This window comes from Psammomys obesus, unplaced genomic scaffold (assembly GCF_907164565.1).
Source record: "Psammomys obesus unplaced genomic scaffold, mPsaObe1.curated_primary_1811, whole genome shotgun sequence".
Lineage (NCBI taxonomy): Eukaryota > Metazoa > Chordata > Mammalia > Rodentia > Muridae > Psammomys > Psammomys obesus.
In genome coordinates this window covers 19,751,770-19,774,053 of record NW_026596069.1, presented here as the reverse complement: position 1 = coordinate 19,774,053, position 22,284 = coordinate 19,751,770, and the positions used below count along the sequence as shown (strand labels likewise).

The following is a 22,284-nucleotide window of genomic DNA, read 5'->3' as shown; positions in this document are numbered from 1 at the left end:
TCTTTCTTTCTTTCTTTCTTTCTTTCTTTCTTTCTTTCTTTCTTTCTCTTTTTAAGATAAAATATAATATGATAAAATAAAAACTATCACGTCAAAGCTGGATGAAATAAATCAAGGAAGGAAAAGAGTCCAAGACAAGGCAGAAGCATAGACACCCACTTTTCCTCACACTCAGGAATCCCACAAAAAAACACCTAAACTGAAGGTTTGCATACATGTAGGACCTGGTGCAGACTATGCAGGCCCTGTGCATGCTGCCTCAGTCTTTGTGAGGTCATATGAGCTTTGCTCATGCTGATTTAGAGGGCTCTATTTTCTTGGTGTCTTCCATTCCCTCTGGTTTTTGCATTCTTTCCCCCTCCTCTCCCACAGGGTTCCCCGAGCTCTGAGGAGAGGGATTGGAAAGAGTGTCTCTCACACATCTCTTAGAATAAGGTCTCTCACTCTCTGGGTAATGTCTGGTTGTGCGTCTCTACACTTGTTTCCGTGTACTGCAAGAGGAGGCTTCTCTGATGAGAGCTAAACAAGGCAGTGATCTATGAGTACAGCAGAATATCATTAGGAGTCGTTTTGCCACTATTTTACTACATTTTTTTTTCTTTCTTTAGATCAGTATTATTTGGTTTACATTAGGTGTGTGAGCTGTCTAGTCTCTGGTTCTTGGTTAGCCAAGCAGTGTTTGGTATGGGTTCCAACTTACATAGTGGGCCTGAAGTCAAATCAGTTATTGGTTGTTTACTCCCACAAATTTTGTGGCACAATTACTCCTGTAGGCAGTACTCCATTGTAGACCACAGGCTGGTTTGGTGTTTACTTGGCTCTTTGGGTAGCATGAAGAATGCCATCCTCTGCCACTGCCACTAGAATATAAGGATGAAGGTTCTGCGTAGCCAACAGCTTGACTTCTTCATGTTCAATGAGTTGTGTCAGTATTATCTTCAGGAATGAGGCCTTGCTGTCATTTCTGGAGAGCAACCTATATATAGTCTCAGCAACGGAATAGCCTTGAACTCATTGACACAGGAAAACACTTTCTGAATAGAACACCATTATTGCAGGCTCTAAGATCAACGATTAATAAATGAGACCTCATAAAACTGAAAAACTTCTGTAAGGCAAAGGCCACCATAATTTATACAAAGTAGCAGCCTACAGAATAGGAAAAGGTCCAGTAAGAGGACTAGTGTCTAAAATATATTAAGAACTAAAGAAACCAGATATCCAAAAAACAAATAATCCAATTTAAAGGGGATACAGAATTTTTTGGCTCTGTTTGTCTCCTTGTGGAGCTTCTGTCCCCTCCAGATCTTTCTGTCTGGGCCCTGGGGAGCCTGCAGAGACTAATATTCCTACCAAGGACCATGTATGGAGAGGATTTAGACTGCCTGATCAGATGAAGCCCTTAGGCTACTCAATTTCCAAGTGGGTTCCCTGGTAAGTGGCTGTCTCTGACAGGAACTCAGTGTCCAGCTCTTTAGTCACCTCTCCCTGGGGGGGGGGGGAGGGTAGTCTTGCCAGGCCTCAAAGGAAGATGATGCAGCCAGCCCTGATGAGACCTGATAGGCTGGGGTCAGATGGAAGGGGAGGAGTCCTCCTCTATCAGTGGACTAGGGAAGAGGCATAAGGGGAGAAGAAACTTATCATTCACACTGACATATATTTCTGCTAGTCTTTCTATCCAGGTTTGTGACTGAATATATTCTGGACACTATGGAAAATAAATAATTGTTTGCAGTACTCTTGGAAATCAAGCAGAAAAGGAAACCAAGAAGAGAGTGATAGAGGAAAGGGTATGGGGAGGGAGGAAGGGAGGAAAAGAGAAAAGGAGAAGAATGCTAGAGAGGGATGGAAGGAGGAGGAGAGAGAAATAGAAAGGGGGAAAGGGAGGAGAGAGAGGGGAGAGAGAAAGGCAAAAGAGGAGGAGGGAGAGGGGGGAGAGGAGGAGTGAGACTGGGGTGGGTGGCTTGGGGGAGGGACAGAAGGAGGAAAGGAGGGAGGGAGGGTAGGAGGGAAGAAGGGAGTGGGAAAAGAGGCACTGAGGAAAGGAGGGAGGGAGGGAGGGAGGGAGGGAAAGAGGGGAGAAGGGAGGAAGTAGTGGTTCAGTTCTGGTGCAGGTCTGTTACTCACTAGCTCTGCAAGCTTAAGCCTCTCAGTTGCCTTTCTGTGAAAGGAAGCTTCTGGGACCAGATGATGTTCTGGTGTTTGAAAGAGAGGATTTAATTTTTATTAGGAAAATTAGAGTTTGGACTAGGTGGTATTACAGACTGGATCAATACTCGCTTAGTAGAACTTAACTTGTCTATTGCTGTGAATAATTTAGTGAGTGAGGTCTTTGCACTCACACTCAGAGGCCACACTAATGACTTGGTAATTATTTCAATTGATTTTCCATCGGCTGTTGACTACTCTTGGCACACCAGTAAACAAAGACAGACTGCCCTGTCTCTGTGTCTCACACTCACATCTTACCACTGTGTTTCTGATTGGAAACAAATGTGTTGAAATAAACATCCCTGTGCATCTTTTACTAGACCTACCCCTGAACATATGCAGTATCTTACAGAATCCTAATGCGGACTGCAGTGAGCACAGGAAAGATAATTATGTCACAGAAGGAACTATGGAGCTGGTAGACTTTTGGAGACCATATAACTCATTCATGTCTAGAAACTCTCAGAGTCATGAACAGACAGATTATAGCAGTTCAGTGAATGAACTGGAGTTATTTAAAATATAAACAAATCCCCCAGACTTACTGTTCAGTGGAAAAAAGGACAAGTTGTGAAAGTGTTTATGCGGGTATACGCCTTGCATATGAGGCTATGGATGTGAAAAATGAGACACACTTGAGTTAACAACTACAGAGACAGACCCAAGCATTAGGAGTAATCATCCAATTTAGCATGTTGCTCTCTCAGGACAGTCAGAAATGTGTGAAGGTCGAAAATATGAAGGATAAATGGAATCTACAGGGATAAATTAAATGAGGTCATAAAACAGGTTAGAATAGGTTAGAAGTCAGGGGCTCAAGCTTCTGAGACTTTGTAAAAAAATCTCTTAAATATTCAATGAAGCTTCCAGAAATTCACCAGCATAAAAGACTCTAAAAGACCAACTGGGTGATTCATTTAAATTGTGTTGTTGTTTTGAGACCGAGTCTCACTCTGCAGCCCAGAATGTCCTGGAACTCAATATGTAACCAAACTGGCCTTAAGCTCACGGCAGCAATCCTCCAAGTGCTTGGGTAACAGGTGCTGGCCATCCATGCCCCCCTTTTGAGTTCTCATTTTTCTTTTCAATATTAATAACTCAGCTTTTATTAAAAATACATTTCAAATGTATTAAAAACAAAATTCAAAAAGAAAGAATTGAACCTTTCCAGGTAATGTATTGGGTAGAGAAATAATTCCTTGTGTATGTACTTTACACTTTCTTTCAGATGACACATTTCTGATCCCATTGGAAACATTTCGGGGTATCCTGGAGAAATGTGATGGCCAACCACACACCAAGCACTTTCACTTCTGAAAAATGCAGAGGTGGCCACCAGCCTCACATTCCCCCTTAGGTAGCAGGAGCCCTTGGGGCATGAATTCGCTCATCCAGCCAGTATTTATTATGTACATAGTTAAGTACCTGGTGCCAAGCTGCAAGCTTCCACATTGTGTTGAGCAGGCAGCACCTTGAAATCTGTGCTATTAAGAGAGTTCAAAGCACTGATGAAAGACTCTTCAGTGTCATTTCCTGATTTACTCTATCACACAGGTCAAATCAAGTTATTTGGATCCATGATGAGGCCCCTTGGAAATTAGAGACTCCCCTCCAGGAATGATGGCTGCTTACTGAGCATGACTAAGTGTTCTAGAAGAACAAGGACATTTTAGAACCTTGGAAGACATGGATCCAAAACACAAACATTTTGAGTTCTCTCTTTAACATCTCCTCTCTTCCTATCCACCTCCACCCCAAGACCAATGCCTTCAGCTGCTCTAGTCTCTGTGATGGGAAATAACCACACAATTTTTGAATTTTGCATCAAATAGTCTAGACAGTCAAACCTACCTCTAGTTCTTAGAATCAAAATCCACCCCCCAAAAGTATTCATCGTGTTTGGACCATCCTCTCATTTTCATTGGGAACAATATTAGATGCCTGACAGAGGACCACATGATTGTTTACTTTGTAATATTGCAGTTTCTAGTATACCTAAGTAGGTATTATCAGAGAGGAGGAGAACCCTGAAGAAAATATGAAGCCATGGGCCCAGGCTGACACAGAAAGATGAATGCTGAGCTGAAGCGATACCACTATTGCAGCTTGAATCTACAGTGGGCAAAAACTGCATTCATCTCATCACAGAATTCTTTTTTAAATTTTTATTTTATTTTTATTAATTACAGTTTATTCACTTTGTATCCCAGCTATAGCCTCCTCTCCCATTCTCTCCCAATCCCACCCTCTCTCCTTCTTCTTCTCCTATGCCCCTCCCCCAGTCCAATGATAGGGGAGGTCCTCCTCCCCTTCCATCAGACCCTAGCATCAGGTCTCATCAGGACTGGCTTCTTTGTCTGACAGAAGGCTAATATCCAGAATACATAAAGAACTTAAGAAGTTAAACAGCCTTATCAGTTCATCATGAAATTCTTAAGGATCTTTTTGAAAGTATGAACAACATTAATAGTACGATAAAATAGTTGTCTTTTTTTTTTCTTCCAGATTCAGACAAAATTAGAAACAGAAAATAATTAAGGAAGAGGACACATACATGCTTGTCTCAGAAAAGTATTGTTTGAGTGACTTTGCCAAAAATCTTGTAAGAAATCTCCCCATGATTTACATGTGTGTCAAGCTTTGTGAGACCTGAAAACACACATACTTCTAAAACAAAGATTATCTCTGATAGTGCTTAAGACTACAGCCATTCATAGAACACTTTGGATGAAACACTTGCCCAGAAACAGCACATCCACCGGTGAGCAGTTGCTAACTCTGCCTCTAAGGCTAATAGACTTCATATCTAAACAGTTCACATCTATTTTTTTCCTTTCGCTAGTAAAAGCTTTACTTTTCTCTGCTTCCTTGGATTGGGTTCACTTTGTCATGGCATCACACTCTGAATCTTGCAGTCTTGCCTTGTTTCTAGAGAGGCTCTATTATTCATTAGAAAGCCTCTATGTATTTGGCTTCAGCAAGGATTTTTCCTCTGTTATAGAGTATGGCTAGTGAACATTAGTCAGTCTCAAAAGACTTGAAAGGACTTGAAAGTGATTATTCTTTCACTTCTGGCAAATGAAGCAAAGAAGGAAACATCACTCAGTCATTTAGGAGACCCAGGCACTTGGGCAGAGAGATAGGACACAGCACATAAGGCCATCAAATTACAGGAGGCTGGGTAATTGAGAATTAATGTTGACTATGTAGGACGAGAGGACCGCATAGCAAAGTGAGGGCTGACCACATTTACATCTGGAGGCGAGGGAAGGCAACAAGAAGGGAAGGTGTTAGTCACCAAGCACAAGGCCTCCTCCTTTGGGAAGCCTGTATGTTATCATGAGGACAAGATCACATGTAAGTACAAAAAAAATCGATAGACACTGATCTAAGCACAAAACAAACAAAACAGGTAGAGGAGATGAAAGATTAGGGTCACTTACTTTAGGATTTGTAGGAACATTCAAGCTGCATTCTACAGGATAATGGAAAACTCAGCCATGCAAACAGCCGAGGAAATGTGTTCCAGGAAAAGAAACATCTGACAGAAAGGTCCTGACAGGGGCAGGCATGGCAGTGTCCAGGTAAAGGCAGCAAGAGTAAACTCTTATATTATATATATTTTTCCATTGAGCACACTGAGCAAAATCAGGGGAAGCAATTCAAATGAGAAGGTTTTTAACAAAAAGCAGTCTTAGTCCTGTGAAACGGTAATTCCCTCCCACACTAACAGTGGCTCTGCTGTAGTTCAGGTACACACACACACACACACACACACACACACACACACAGGACTAACAATTTCACAGTCTCACAACCAGGAACAGCAGCCTGATTTTTGGAGGCAAAGAATATATTCTGTCATTAGAGAGTCTTGAGAGAAAAGAATTATATGATAACAATCTAGAAGCAAAACTTTAGAGGCTAAAACTAAGAGAAAAAGTTTGAAAGTGAAAGCAAAGTGAGTCTCTTCAGAGTTTCCAAGAAGCACAGAGACTGAAAACCCGAATCAGCGCTCAGAGAAAGTAGGGAGGGAACAGTCTCCTGCCTCCCACTTCTGGAGGTTATCTTTTGCTTCCATACTTAGAGAATACAGGAGAATGAATGTGGAACTGGTGTGTGTTCAGCACTGGGAAGGAAACTGTCACTTTTTTGCTTTGGTTATCTTGATGTGGGATGCAGCACTTGAACAGGACCTTGACATACAGAAAATCACATCACTGTCCATAAGAGGCATGGCCAATGTGTCTGTGGGACCAGAGTTCTACAGAACCAGAGAGTGAACCCCATTTTCTTTTGAAATAGGCTTTCACTGTATAGTCCAGACCAGTCTTGAGCTCATTATGTACGCGAGGCCCATCTCAAACTTATTATCTCTCTGCCTGAGCATCTGGAGTTCTGGGGCTAATAGGCCCGACGGCCATTTTTAAATGGGATATTAAGTTTTGATAACCATTTACTACCTGTTAGTGTCATAGTTAGTTTTTGTCAACTGATCCACACCAACACATACTTGGGGAGAGGGAATCTCATCTGAAGAATTGCCTCCAGCGGATTGCCTGGCAGGTATGCCTGTGGAGCATTTTCCTAACTGCTAATTGATGGGAGAGTTCTCTCCATGATGGACTGTGACTTGCAGCCTAATAACCCTTTCTTCCCCAGGGTGCTTTTGGTCAGTATTTTGTCACAACAGAAAGCAAAATAAAACAGTTAGTTTGCTGGTTTATTGACTGACTTACGTAATGGTGTGGGAGGTTGCGCTGATGTCCTCACTCATGAATAACATACCCTTCCATCACTCAGGCTTAATCCAACTCAGGTAAGAGTTTAGTTATATGATTTTTTTCATGGATATTAATGATAACATAGAGCAAAACAATTGATGTTGAGTTCTAATAATGACAATTCCTAATCTAAGTACAGATATCAGCACGTATTTGGTGCATGTCAGGAAAAAAAAATTGGTAGAAGTCTGAGGAAATATGTATATTTAAATATAGAAAAGAAAAATAAGAGTTGATGTATTTACAATAAACATATAGAAACATCGTCAGTAAGTAGCTAAAATGATTGGTCTTGAATAAAAATGCTTAGAGGTTATTTATAAAGGGTTCTATAACTGATATCTTAGGAAATTTCTTTATTTTTGAAAGGTTGAGATTAAACTTCATAGTTGAATACTTCAGGAAAAGAAATAATGAAAAGTATCAGATGAGATACTTGAGTTCCCCTGCTTTGAATTTAAAATATATGTATTACCACATTACTACTTGGTAGTAAATCTTATTCATGCGAACTCTGGAAAGCCACACACCCGGACTGTAAACGGAACTTAGACAAATGTTATGAATTCTGAGAGTGACTTGGATCATCTCTTTCATGAAATGGCTTAAAAATATGAGGCTTCATTCTCTATGGAAAAGATCAGACTGCATGATAGAAGGATCAAAGATACAGGATGAGTGAGGTGGCAGAGGACAGGATGCAAGTTCTACTAATTAATACAGAGAACTCTCAAAGGATGCTTTTGTAGGCCAATGGATGCTTTCGAGTGTGGAACTTGGTCCTCAGGAATATTGAAACAAGTCTATGGGAACATTTGGCTAGGGTCTTGGAAAATCAACATACATATTATTTTTTCACCTACATGGCAAGGCAGTGGAACATCTGTCCTGCATTAGGCTCTGGGCTGTTGGGAGGGTGAGCTGAGATATATTAGTCAGGGTGATTGATCTGCAGAGAGATCCAAGAAAAAGAAATTAGAGCTAAGTTCTAAGGGTGAGGCCTAGGAGGAAGGACACACATCTTGGGCTCTGAAGTTGTGAGCTTGGAGTCAGCAAGGGTATTGGGCTGGAAGAAGAAGAGGTGTGGAGGATGTAGCTACAGGTTAGTCTTCTCTGTGTGCCTCACTGTCAGGTACCGTGAAAGACAATGGCAGATCATGAATGTTTTAAATGGAGTGAAGCAATTAGATTTATATTTTTCAAAAATGTGACTGAGCTCATAACTGGATATGTCTGATGGGACGATGTTAAAAGGTTTGCCGAGCTCACGGGTTCCACAGACTAGGAAGTTCAAGTTCAGGCAGCTTGAAGTAGTGAGGAACGTTTTTATTTCCCTGGTGGAGAAGCTTTGGAGTAGGCAGAGCAGTGTATCACGTAACAAGCAGGACCGTGTGGGCTAGCAGGCTCCCTCTTCTCAGGAAGGCACAGGACTGCTGGGTTAGGGCATCCATGCTTGTACCCTCATTTATCTCTAATTACTTCTCCCAGAACGGCCGTCCTCCAGGTACCATTAGATTTAGAATCACCCTCATTGTCTCCATATTGGGAATTACATTTAGACAATAATTTTGGTGGAAACATCAAACCCACAGCAGGTGGGATTTGAGAAGTGGTCTCTCTAAATCTGAGATGGTGTCTCTTCTCTCCTGTGACACACACAAAACAGTTCCACACCATGTGCACTGTTATTGAATTTTAGGCGTTAAGCAGGAGAAATGATACATCCTGAATAACCTCTGCTGGCCTGTGCTCTGTGCCTGATCAGGATTCCTACCTCCATGGTTTTCTAGTGCACCCTTTCTTAGACGCACTCTTTCCAGAGCTTCTATCTGCTTTACAGTTTCATTACTGACTGGGCTCTTTCTCTTTGAACCAACTCATTATTCTGTCCCATCATGGAGGGACCTTTTGCTTTTGTCCCAGTAGAGTGCCCTTGTGTACCAATGTGTTGCCTGGGTACACAGCCATTTTTGTCTTCTACTTTCTATGGGGCTAGTATGCTTGAGAAAAATATTTTTTCAGGGTCACTCACGGGGGTAATATTACAGTGGTAATACCCTTGCGTTCCACACTCTGTTTGGTACCTGCCGCTGTGGAGTCCTATGGACGTACTGCTGACGGATTGCCTGCCTGGCTTTGGTGGTGGCTTGTGGAGGCAGGATTTATGGCAAGGCAGTGATCCTCTCTGAATCCACTCCTGTCACTCCCCTTGCAACTTCCACGTGAGCAACCAGACTAGCCTGACATTAAACAGACTCTCCCAACCATTCGACCGAGAGCTAGGACTGAGGACTTCATTTTTACTTTTTAATTTTGTTCCTTCAGCAGTAGAGGTACAAGACTGGCAGTATCCAGTCCTTGTGAGCTGGAACTGAGTCTTAATTACACAGCTCAGAACACACAAGTCTGTGGGTGCCCAGCCTCATTCTCTGTGAGGATAAGAGGCTGGAGCCAGAAACTTCTGTTGCCAGGCCCCATGCAGAGTGCCTGTCAAACACAGGTTTTTTTCAAGCACCACTGAAGCTCAGGTCTCTCATTTTCATATAAAGGCAGGGTCCTCTTGGCTTGGCATCTTATGAATAGCCCCATTTGTCCTTAAGTAATTTCTTACAAAATTTCACCCACTTCATCCCTCACTACATGGGAAGTGTTACTTCCATTTTAGAGATCACAAAACTGAGTTTCAGAAAAGCTAAAGATTATGCTCAGATCACAGAGCTAAAGAGAAGGGCATGAGCTGGATAGCTGAACTCCCCATACCTTTCTGATTAGGAAACTTATGCTCTTAACTGCAAAAAACAGTTTTTAAAATAAAATTTATAAAAACATCAACAAAGTGCACAAATAGATATTTGAAATTAAGTATTAAAAATGGAGCTGTTGGAATGGCTGAATAGATAAATCATATGCTACACAAGCGTGAAGACCAGAGTTGAGATTCCCCAGAACCCACAAAAACATCTAAGTGGAATGGTGGCCTAACTGTGACCCCAGGATTTAAGAGGTGGAATCAAGAATGCTTCAGGCAAGCTAGCTAGCTAGACTAGTCAAATCATGAGCTCCAGGCTCAGCAAGAACCTTGCCAGGGAAAGAGGAAGATCTTTGAGTTCATTGTCTGGGTTCATATTCATTTTCACTCTAAACACATGAACCCTTGTACACACTTGTGCTTACATACATATGAACATGCATTTACACACACATACATACTACATGCCCATACAAACATGCAAATAAATACATGCTTAAGGAAAGGAAAAACATGGCAACTGTAAAGCAACTGTCTATCATATGGTACATGGACAAGTTTTCATTTCTCTGTCATCTGATTTGCACTTCATTTCCACAAGACTGTGTCTTCATCATCCTTTACCAGAATGTCAGAGCATTTTAAAAAGAGTTAGTATGGGATTTTAGAGTATTTTATTTTTTTAAAAAAGTCCAATGTGGGCCTTGATCTAGAACCACCACGGATTTAGACGTTAATTGCTTGCCCCCTGAAATTCTTACTGTTCTCAAGTACTCAAACCCTCAAGTACTCAAAAAGATTATCCATGATTGGTTGAATAAATGCCTACATCTGGACAAGCAGAACTGACGTAGGCAGGGCCATGGTTCGAGAGACATAAGGGTCATGGGAGGGGATATGAGAGTAGAGGAGAGGAGAAGAGCAGAGACCATAAAGAGGAAGAATCATGGTTTAGCATGAAGAAGAACCATGTGGTTGGGGGGAATTTACTCTGAGGATCGGTGTGGCTGGAGAGAAGCAGCCCAGACGAAAATAAAGTGCAAGTGTTTATATTATTTTGAATGGGAAGTAGCCCAGCTAGGAATGGTTAGAGCAAATGACATAGCATGCAGGAATGAGAGATAATTAGGTAGCTTAGGGAATTAATACCTGCCCAACCTCAGGTGACATAAAGCTTACTAAAATTCAGCCAGGTGTCTGTGTCCTTTATTGATATGGTAGCAGGTTAATAAATTAATAGCAATCACTAATAGCCCAAAAGACAGTCCAAAAAAAAAATGACAGGAGCACAGAAATCAATCTGTAGCCTCCCTGCCAAAGGTCTCAAGTGTTGGAGGTTGGTCTGGTGCTTTGTATTCTAATGATAATTACTGATCTCCAAGATCTGGTTGCAGCCTAGAGGAGCACATTCTCTTGCATACCTGCCTTTGTTGTGTAATCCTTGCTCTACCTAACTTAAAATTGATTGTCTAATAAAAATGCTAAAGCCTCTGACTGGGCAAAAGAAAGGTAGGTGGGGCTTTTGTTCCCAGGCTTGGGGTCTGAGAGGGACTATGGGTGGAGAGTAACAGAAAGAAGCAGGAGATATATCAGGAGGGGAGGAAGCCAGAGAGGAGGAAGTAAGTATGGATCATGAGCATGTGGCCAAGAGAAGTTTGCCCTGAGGACAGACTGTTCTCTGATATTCCTGTTAGTATAATTTTAATTATAATTATAACCCACTGAATGCCATCTATATAAAGGCATTTTAAACTGAATGGCCAAATTTGGCCTATCGTCTCTTGGAAATAAAGTTTTATTGGAACACAAGCTTATCCGTTTATTCACTTAGTATCAATGGTCACTTTTGATATATATTGGTAATAATGGAAAGTTATGATAGAAATATTATAACCTGCCAAATCAAAAATTCTTGCTATTAACACTTTATATGAGGGTATTTCAACCTCCACTTAACAGCAAATGTATGAAGAATTTTCATGTTAATGTTGGGTATCAACATAAAAAATAGGAATTAAAAGAGATCCCCATATATTTTGCTCCTGTTTAGGCTTGGTGCAGATCAGTGGGCAGATCTGAGAGGGAATAAAAGTCCTATAGGTGGTTTGCAAAAAAGACACCGATGTTGTGCTAATGAGACCAGGATGCTCCTCTTTGATACTACACTAACTGCAGTGTGAGCACTGAGTAAAAGGCCACTGGTTTGTAAACTTTACTTCTTTTAAGAGCCAAATGTAAAGTTAAATAAAAAAATCAAGATCTGTTACACAGTTTAAACAACCCCTAAAAAAATAAAAGCACAGACCCACATGGTTTTAGTGCAGAATCCTACCAGACATTCAAAGAAGAGCTAACACCATTACTCTTCAAACTGTTCCACAAAATAGAAACAGAAGGAAAATTACCAAACTCATTCTCTGAGCTTACAGTCACTCTGATACCTAAACCACACAAAGACTAAACAAAAAGAGAATTTCAGACCAATGTCCCTTATGAGCATTGATGCAAAAATATTCAATAAAATACTCGCAAGCAGAATCCAAGAACACATCAAAGATATCATCCACTATGGTCAAGCAGGTTTTAACCCAGGCATGCATGGGTGATTCAGTAAAATAAAATCCATCAATGTAATCCACCATATAAACAAATTGAAAAAAAAAAAAAACCTACATAATCATCTCAGTAGACACTTAAAATAAAGCCTTTGACAAAATATGTCACCCCTTCATGTTAAAAGTATTAGAGAGATCTTGGATACAAGGCACATACCTAAACACAATAAAGGCAATACACAGCAAGCCAAGAGCCAAATTAATTGGAGAGAAACTTAAAGTAATTCTACTAAAATAAGGAACAAGACAAGCCTGCCCATTCTTTCCATATCTATTGAACATAGTACTTGAATTTCTAGCTAGAGCAATAAGACAACTAAAGATTAAGGAGATACAATTTGGAAAGGAAGACATCTAAGTATTGACTATTCATAAATAATAAGATAGTATGCAAAAGTGATCCCCAAAATTCTACCCTGAACTGCTACAGCTGATAAATGACTTCAGCAAAGTGGCTGGGTACAAAATAAACTAAAAAAAAAAAAAATTAATAGCCCTAGACCTCCTTTATACAAACAATGAATGGGCTGAGAAAGAAATTAAGGAAGCAACACCCTTCACAAATAATATAAAACATCTTGGTGTAACTTTAACCAAGCAAGTGAAAGACCTGTATGACAAGAACTTCAAGCCTCTTAAGAAAGAAACTGAAGAAGAAATAACAAGATGGAAAGATGCTCCATGCTTGTGTATCAGTAGGATTAGCATAGTAAGAATAACCATTTTACCAAAAGCAATCCACATCAAAATTCCATTGATGTAATTACAATCAAAATTCCAACACACTTCTTTCTAAACCTTAAGATAGCAATTCTCAACTTCACATAGAGAAAAAAAACAACCCAGGATAGCTAAAATAATTCTATACAATAAAAGAACTTCTGGAGGTGTCACCATCCTTGTTTTCAAACTGTACTACAGATCAATAATAATGAAAACTGCATGCTATTGGCATGAAAACAATGGAATCAAATCCAAGACCTAGAAATAAACCACCATACCTGTGCACACCTGATTTTTGACACAGAACCCAAAACCATACAATGCAAAATAAATAAATAAATAAATAAATAAATAAATAAATAAATAAATAAATAAAGCATTTTCAAGAAATAGTGTTGGTCTAACTGGATGTCTACATGTAGAAAAATGGAAATTGATCCACATTTATCACCCTTCACAAAATTCAGGTCCAACTGGATCAAAGACCTCAACATAAATCCAGATACACTAAATCTAATAGAAATGAACATGGGGAAGAGCCTTGGAGTCATTGGCACAGGAGACAACTTCCTGAACAGAACACCAACAGCTTGGGCACTAAGATCAACAAGTGATAAATGGAACCTCATGAAACTCAAAAGCTTCTGCAAGGCAAAGGACACTGTCAATAGAACAAAACAGCAGCCTACAAAATGGGAAAAGATCTTCCCTAATCCTACATCTGTTAAAGGGCTACTATCCAAAATATATAAAGAACTCAAGAAATTACATACCAATAAATCAAATAACCCAATTAAAAACGCAGTACAGAGCTAAACAGAATTCTCAATACAGGAATCTGGAATGGCTGAGAAGTACTTAAAGAAATGCTCAAAAGGGCAAACAGGATAGACATAAGAAGAAGAAGAAGACAGGTAACAGGACAGGAGCCTACCACAGAGGATCTCTGAAAAACTCTACTGATCAGGATACTGAAGCAGTTGCTGAGACTCATAGCCAAATTTTGGGCAGAGTGCAGGGAATCTTGTAAAAGAAGGGGGAGATAGAAAGACCTGGGAGGTACAGGAGCTCCACAAGGAGACAAACAGAGCAAAAAAATCTGGGCCCAGGGGGCCCTGCAGAGACTGATATTGCAACCAAGGATCATGCATGGTGAGGACCTAGAACCTGTGCTCAGATGTAGTCCATAAGCAACTCAGTCTCCAAGTAGGTTCCCTAGAAAGAGGAGCAGGGTCTGTCTCTGGCATGAACTCAGTGGCTGGGTCTTTGATCACTTCTCCCTGGGAGATGCAGCATTGCCAGGCCACAGAGGAAGACAATGCAGCCAGTTCTGATGAGACCTGATAGGCTAGGGTCCAAAAGAAGGGGATGGGGTCCTTCCTTATAAGTAGACTAGGGGAGGGGCATGGGGGAGAAGAGGGAGAATGGGTGGGACTGGGAAGCGATGAAAGAGGAAGCTACAGCCATGATACAAAGTGATTAAATTGTAATAAATAATAAATAAATTTAAAAAATAAATGTTCAGCATCCTTTGTCATCAGGGAAATGCAAATCAAAATAACTCAGAGGTTTCATGTTACACCTGTCAAAATGGCTACTTGATTGTCAAAATGGTTACTCAAGTGAATCTCTTTGAATATGAGGCTACCCTAATTTACATAGTAATCTCCAAGCCTGGCAGAGAACATAATGATAATGATAATGAAGAAAAAAAAAAAAAGGTTTTCCACAAATGATTTTCCACAAATGATCCTTGTCTCTACTGCACTGGAATTGCTTCCCACAAATCCCTGTTTTATTTATTAAATGAAATAATAAATAAGTTAGGGGAGTTAAAAAAAATCAAGTGACAGCACATGCTGGCAAGGTTGTGGAGATAGAGGAACACTCCTCCATTGTTGGTGGGAATGCAAACTTGTACAACTACTGTGGAAATCAATCTGGTGCTCTTTCAGAAAATTGGGAATAACCCTACTTCGAGATCCAGCTATACCATTCCTGGGCATATACCCAAAAGATGCTCCACCTTACCACAAGGACATTGGCTCAACAATTTTCATAGCAGTTTTATTGAAAATAGCCAGATTCTGTAAACAACCTATATGTCCCTCACCTGAACAATAGATAATGAAAATGTGGTACACAATGAAATACCACTCATCTATTAAAAACAAAGACGTAGTGTAATTTGCAGGCAAATAGCTACAACTGGAAAAGATTATACTGTGTTAACCCAGACCCAGAAAGACACTCACGGTATGCACTCACTTATAACTGGATATTAGCTGTAAAGTAACATGGTAACCATGATATAATCCATAGACCCAAAATAGCCAAAGAGTACCAAGGGAAGATGCTTGGATCTCACTCAGAACAGGAAACACAATATATTTCTGAAGCAGATGGAGGGAGGGAACTTGGTGAGAGAGGGGGTGGGAAGGCTAACAGGGGTGGGGATGAGGAGGCTAGAGAGCAGAGGAGGGTGATGAGGATGGGGAGAGAGAACAGAGGGACACCATCCCACCAATAAAACTTTCAACCCAAAATGTGTCTTGCCTACAAGAAGTGTAGAAGTAAATATGGAATAGAGATTGAGGGAATGGCAAAACAATGACTGGCCCAACTTGAGACTCACCTCGTGGGAGAGAGCCAACCCCTGTCACTGTTAATGATACTCTACTATGCTTGCAGACAGGAGCCTAGCATAACTGTCTGCTGAGAGGCTTCATCCAGCAGATGATGGAAACAGATGCAGAGATCCACCACCAAACAAGAGGCCAAGGTCTAAGTCCGGGGAGTATTATGGAAGAGTAAGAGGAAGAATAGGAGAGCTGAAGGGGTCAAGGACTGCAAAAAGATGTACAGAATAAACCTGGGTCCATGGGGGCTCATAGAGACTAAACCACCAACCAAAGAGCTTGCATGACATAGACCTCCTATACGTATGTAGCAGATGTACAGCATGTTCATCGTGTGGGTCCACTAACAATGGGAGTAGGGGCTGTCTCTGACTCTGCTGACTGCCTTTGGATTCCTTTCCCCCAGCTGGCTGCCTTGTCTGGCCTCAGTGGGAAAAGATGCTCTTAGTCCTGCTGGGACTGGAGGTGCCAGGGTGAGTCAGTACCTCTTGGGGGCCTCCTCTTCTCTGAGAAAAAGGAAAAGGAGAGGGACATGAGGATGGGACTGGGAGGAGAAGAGGGACAGGGCTGGGATCAGGCTGTAAAGAAATTAAATTAAAAATACATGGAAAAGGAAATGAACAAGTGCTGGGTATTTAAATTATGGACACTGGGAACTTTCTGGCTTACCAAAGTTCTATCAATACTACTACATATTGAACACCAAGGTGACATCATGATTATCATTTAAAGGGAGAACACAGTCTGCACATTACCTGTATGCTGTTCTTCAATCCAGACTTGCAAATACATGAAGAACAGAAGCCCTACTGTCCCAAAAAGCAGGACAGAAAGGAAGACTTGTTTGGCATTCATGGCCACTTCAGATGGCTGCAGTTTTTTTCATGTCTGAATTGAAAGGCTGCAAGGTTTATTTCTCCATGGAGTCTCAATATTTTCTTGTTCTCCTGAGGATGAGTTCACAGAATAACCTAGAAATAAAAAAAGAATCCACATTGTACATGTTTGATGGGATTTGTGTTCAAATATGGCAAAAAAGCAAAAAGCACGTCTACAGCACTGTCTCAAGCACATGGTGAACCTTTAGTAAACCTTTAGTAAATCCTTCTACAAGGGAAGTTAGTATCTTCTCTGTGGAACACTGTTCACTCTTATCCAGCCCACAATAAAACACAGGGTAACATTTAATCAGGTGAAGAGTATGGTTGTATTTAAGCTGTTTCATGTTGGAAAGAGTCAAGGTAAGGTCTGGGTTACTTGACCATGATGGTAAGGAGAAAAAAAAAATAGACTGGATTACTAAAGAAAAAAGAATGAGCTTTAGGATGTGCTTGTAGGATTTGGAGAAATCCTTCATATCTTTAGTATCCAAGGGTGGCAAGGTGAGCAAACCTTTGGGAAAAAGAATGACTCAGTATCTACGTGTAGCCATGCTCCTCTGGTCCTCTGTAAAACCTCTCTACCACTATGTACCCTTGCCCCCCATATAGAGTTAATCTTATCTTAGTGGCTCTGGCACTCTACTCTCTAGGGAATTACAAAAAGAAAGGGCCCTGGGTTCATTTCTGATGCAGTTGTTTGTTTTTGAATATTCTGATGTGTGGTTGCTTGGGTCTGTGGATGAAGTCTGTACACGTTCAGTACAGACGCTTCTTTTTGGCCACAGCAGTAGATAAGAACAACTGTCTGTATAATACTAGAAAGCTTAATCTAGCTTTTCTCATTTAGGTAAAATAACAGGGTTATCCAATTTAAATGGTGAATTTACAATCTTTGTGAGCATAAGGAATGAATAGAAAAGGGCTTGGTTCTAAAAATCACCCCCCCCACACACACACACAATAAATAATTAATGAAATCTATTAGAGAGCATAAAACTCCACCTCAGCAATGAAAGATTACTTAAATTATAAAATAAAAGAAAACCTATTGAGATCAGCTTTTTCTTTGAACAAACTTATTTAATATAAACTTAATTTCATTCTATGCCATACCAACCTCTGAGACTCTAATGGAAATGTGAACATTCTCTTTAGGAAAATAAAACCACAAAAGCCTACATCAGGTGCTGGTATCTGTATGAGTCTTTCTTGAAACTCAGGTGAGAATCCTGTCCCCCACTGAACTGTTAACAGCCTGGCCAATGAGGTCACTGTCAAGATGATATCCAAGCCGTCCCATGAGCCTTGTGGCCCACACACATTTCCTCTCTGGAAGGTAGAGTTGCATAAATGTTTCTTCAGTGTGAAGATAGTACACACACGGCTATGTCTATAACTGATCTCTTTTCTCAAATATCAAAATCTTTGAGCAGAGTCTTTGAGGGAGAACACTGTGCATCTTACTAAAAGGCTGTATTAATCAGCTTTTCATGGTGTGATAAAACACCCCAACAAGAAACCAGGGCAGGAGCGCAAGCAGGCATCTAGAGGCAGGGGCTAAAGGAGATACCACTGAGGAATGTTGCCTACTGGTTTGCTTTCCATGGTGGCTTGCTCTTTTCCCCTTTGATATTTTTTATATTTGAAAAATTAGAAAATATCATCACATCATTTCACCATTTGGTTCCTTACTCCAGCACCTCCCATGTCCCGCCCACCCCCACTCCTGCTCAAATCCCTGGCTTCCTTTTTGCTGTTATTCTTACATATTTATATGCACAAATATGTAAATACAACCTGCTGAGGTTGTATTTATCCTTTTTAATTTATCCTTTTAATCATTTGTGCCTTTTAATCAAGTGTACCTTTTCCTTAGCTACAGTTGCATTCTCTGGCAACACTGAGACTATTCTCATTGACTGGCTCATTCCCTGTTATCAGCCCCTGAAACTACCTTTCTACTTTCTAGTACCTCAGCTAAATGAAATCTCAGTGTTTGGTTGTTGTTGTTGAAGATTTATTTCTTTTTATTGTGTGTGTTTGTCTGTATGTGTATCGGTGCATCATGTGCACACAGAGGCCAGAAGAGGACCATCATCTGGGATTGGAGATGAGACGATTACCCTCAACATGGGTACTGGGAACTGAACCCAGGTCCTCTGCAAGAATAACAAATTCTATGAACCACTGAGCCATCTCTGCAGCCTCAGTATTGATCCCTTTGTGATTGGCTTGTGTTGCATAACGCAATGCCTCTAAGATTTGCTCAGATTATAAAGTTTTCTTCTAGTTTAAGGATTTTATAATTGTGTTACCACAGCTCGTTTGTTTACCCATTCATCAGTATGAGTAAACAAGGTGTGGAGTTTGGTGGTGGACGCTTGGGTGCTGTGTACCGTATGGCTGTTGTGAATAACACTGCACCGAAGATGATGCATCAGCATCCCACGAAGAGCCTCCTTCCAGCACTACTTCTTGGCATATTTCCAGAAATTTCACCTCTGGGTCACATGGTAATTCTGTTTTCAAGTTTTTGAGGAAGCCACAGTGGCTGTTCTACTTTCTATTCCTACTAGCAGTGTGCCAAGCTTTGGTTTCTTTATGTTTTCTCTTTGGTTTGCCTTTTTGTTTTGTTTTGTTTTGTTTTGTTTTGTTTCCATTTAGTGTCTCACTATGTCGTCCAGGCTGGCTTTAAATTCCTAGTCCTCCTGCCTCGTGTGCAACCATGTCCTGCTCATAGTCTTCACAATTTTGTTAATTTGTTTTATTTTTTCACTTTACTTATTTTTAGTAATTGTCAACCTAATAAATGTAAGATAGTGTGTGTTTAACTTTCATTTTCTTAGTGAAAAATGATTTCGAGTATTTTAAGGTGCGTCTTGACCATTTGCATGAAAAAAATGTTTATTAAAAATTTTTGCTAGTTTTATTTTTTTTATGTTTCAGCGATTCCTCCTCAACATCAACTGCTTGCATTCTGACATACCCAGGACCACCTGCCCTAGGGTGGAACCACAACAGTGGCTTGGGCCTTCCCACATCGTACGTAAATCAAGAAAATGACTCACAGACACACCCACAGGCCACCCTGATGGGGGCAAGTCCTCAGCTCAGGGTCCTTGTTCCCAGGTGACTCTAGCTGATGTCAAGCTAGAGTCAAGTACTGCTGTGAATAATTACAAGGACAGTTAAGTGGTAGTATTTTAGATATCCTTTTTATGCTATTTCTCTTATCCTGCCATTCAAACACTCCTTTATTTATGTAGTCCAGGCTAGCATCAGATTTTGGTTTCTCCTGTGTCTGCCCTTCCAAGTGCTGAGATGTCAGCTGTGCACCACCACATGCAATTTATGTACCATTGTTGTGAAACCAGTGTTTGCACAGAACCTGACTTTAAAGCAAATATAAAAGGTCAGATTTTGTGAGGGAATGAATAAAGTACTTAAAATGATTATTTGATTAGGAAAAAAATATACAACCCAATACTCCACTCAATTTTTTTTTTTTTACATTTTAATTGTAATGTGGAAGGGGCAGAATAAATCAACAATGATTGATTGTCAGCATCTTAGGTCACTTTTTCAAGCCTGCTTTTCTCAGGCCCCGAAGGCGGCAACAACTCTTGGTGATTTTTACCAGGGCTTTGGGGGACTTCAGGTGTTTTGATTATGACAAAAAAGTAGGTTGTAAAGATGTTGAAAATCTGCTGGTTTGATGGGCTATACTTTCTACCTATAGTGGATGAAAAATAAGTAAATATAGATATTCCAGCCATCTGCAGCAAAGAACAACTCCCAGGGGGAGCTAGGAAAAGAAGCCAGCTTTCTCTTTCTTTGATAATGGCAGTTAAACAATGAACTGACATATTTCCTGGATATATAAGAAGATTTGGATAAGAGGAAAACAGTTAAACAAAATCCTGGTACTAACAAAGAAATAGTTGTTTACAAGAAGAAATAGATTTCACAACCTGTCTACATAATTAAAACTTATCTCAGAAGAGGGAAGATAGAAGAAAACTTACAAATCACAGTGGTGCCACAGCCTTCTGGAATGGTGGGTGTGCGAGCCCACAGAAGCACCCCTTGGGGGCTTGCAGAGGAAAATTATTACCTACAATGCTGAAAATAGATTAAGAATTTGCCCTGATTTTTTTCCGGAGGTGTTGCTATCCCCTCACAATCCTCCTGGGTGAGGCAGCCGCAGAAGAGCTGTAATTGTTATTATGGCAGATGTGGGGAGGACAGAGTGGTTAAAGCCACAAGGCAGAAAGGCAATCTGGTGTAAAACGGAGACATCCGTTTGTTTTTCCTCCATCTCAGTCCATTAACCCAACCTTGGCATGAGGAAACGGCTCTCATTAAGCCCAGGTGAGGTGGTAAGAGCAACCACTTTGCTTTAAGCAAACCTAACGGTCAGTCCTGATGGGAACATACGCCTATTTAGAGATCACATATCTACCTCTAAGCCTGCGGGAAAGAGTGTAGACTGCTGGAGACTGAAATTACACAGAATAACACTGGTTTATGTATAAGCACTCAGTGACATTTTTACCACTAAAGGCTTCCCGAGCTTGGCACAGCCCCTTCTCTTCCCACTTCTAGACGGAATACCTTCAACTGAATGAGAGATAACTAACAGCTTAGTGCTTTCAACCTAACTTGGAGGAGGGCTAATAGAATAAAAGCAATGGCTATTATTTTACAGTTTGTTTGTAAATCCATAGTTCTAACTCGTGAGTGGCAAAATGAGGAATGTTAAAGTACAGAGAAATAGTTTTCATGGCTTTGTCACTCTTTTGCTCAGACAGTTCCTGTGTTTCCACAGTTACAAAAACAAGTACGAAACATGATCACTTCATGCCATTATGATTTCCATACTTGAAACTTTTTCTTTTAAACTATGGAGGGAATCAACAAAGTATTTTGCAACTTATGAATAGTACAAATTCATTAATTAGAGCTAATTTATATATTAGGAAATTCTAAGTTGCTAAATTTCACAAGCGTTCATGATTTTAGCAAGAGAGTACTGGGGTTTGTGGCGAAGTTTGTTTTAGGACTAAATTACACAGTTTAGTGTAGAAGGAGCCCAGAATGTGGGTGCTTGTCTCATGATCTAACCTTAGTTGGAACTCAGCAGCCATGTCTCCTAACCTTATCTGTAGTGGCTGGATCATTCCTTCTTCCCATCCTCTGAGTGAACAAGTAACCTCAATGACGGACAACACCTATTAAATACCTACACTTCAACACCCTCTGTGCCTGTGCACGCTTCTTGGTTCTGTTTATGCAGAACCAGTGCCCACACTCTTCCTCCATCCTCTCCAGGTCCCTGTGAAGGGTAACACCATCAACTCATCCTTAACCTTAGTACCCAGAGATTCCTTTCTCCGTGGCCTTCCACATTTTCTTGTTACCCCTGGATAGGCTTCCAGTTACACATCCTAGTCTCTACCTCAGGCCCAGATTCCCTGGAGGTTGAGATGATGTGATGCAGGGCAGAACTTATGAAAGGATTGAAATTTCATAATGTTTGTTTCGTTTTTTGTTACTGCTTTGATTTTTCTCTTTGTGCCTGCCACTCGAGTTTCTTGTCATATCTCCTCTCTGTGTTTCTGATCTTGCTGGTCTGTCTATCTATCTATCTATCTATCTATCTATCTATCTATCTATCTATCT

At 40.6% G+C, this 22,284-nt stretch overlaps 1 protein-coding gene across 1 annotated transcript in view; it reads right to left on the bottom strand.

Moving 5' to 3' along the window:
* Window positions 1-22,284, bottom strand: part of Chst9 (carbohydrate sulfotransferase 9) — a 274,476-nt gene that overhangs the window by 224,072 nt on the left and 28,120 nt on the right. The window contains exon 2 of the mRNA XM_055625588.1: window positions 16,477-16,692. Coding sequence (XP_055481563.1) covers window positions 16,477-16,576 — 100 coding nt within the window. The 5' untranslated portion in view covers window positions 16,577-16,692. The remainder of the gene's footprint in view (window positions 1-16,476; window positions 16,693-22,284) is intronic.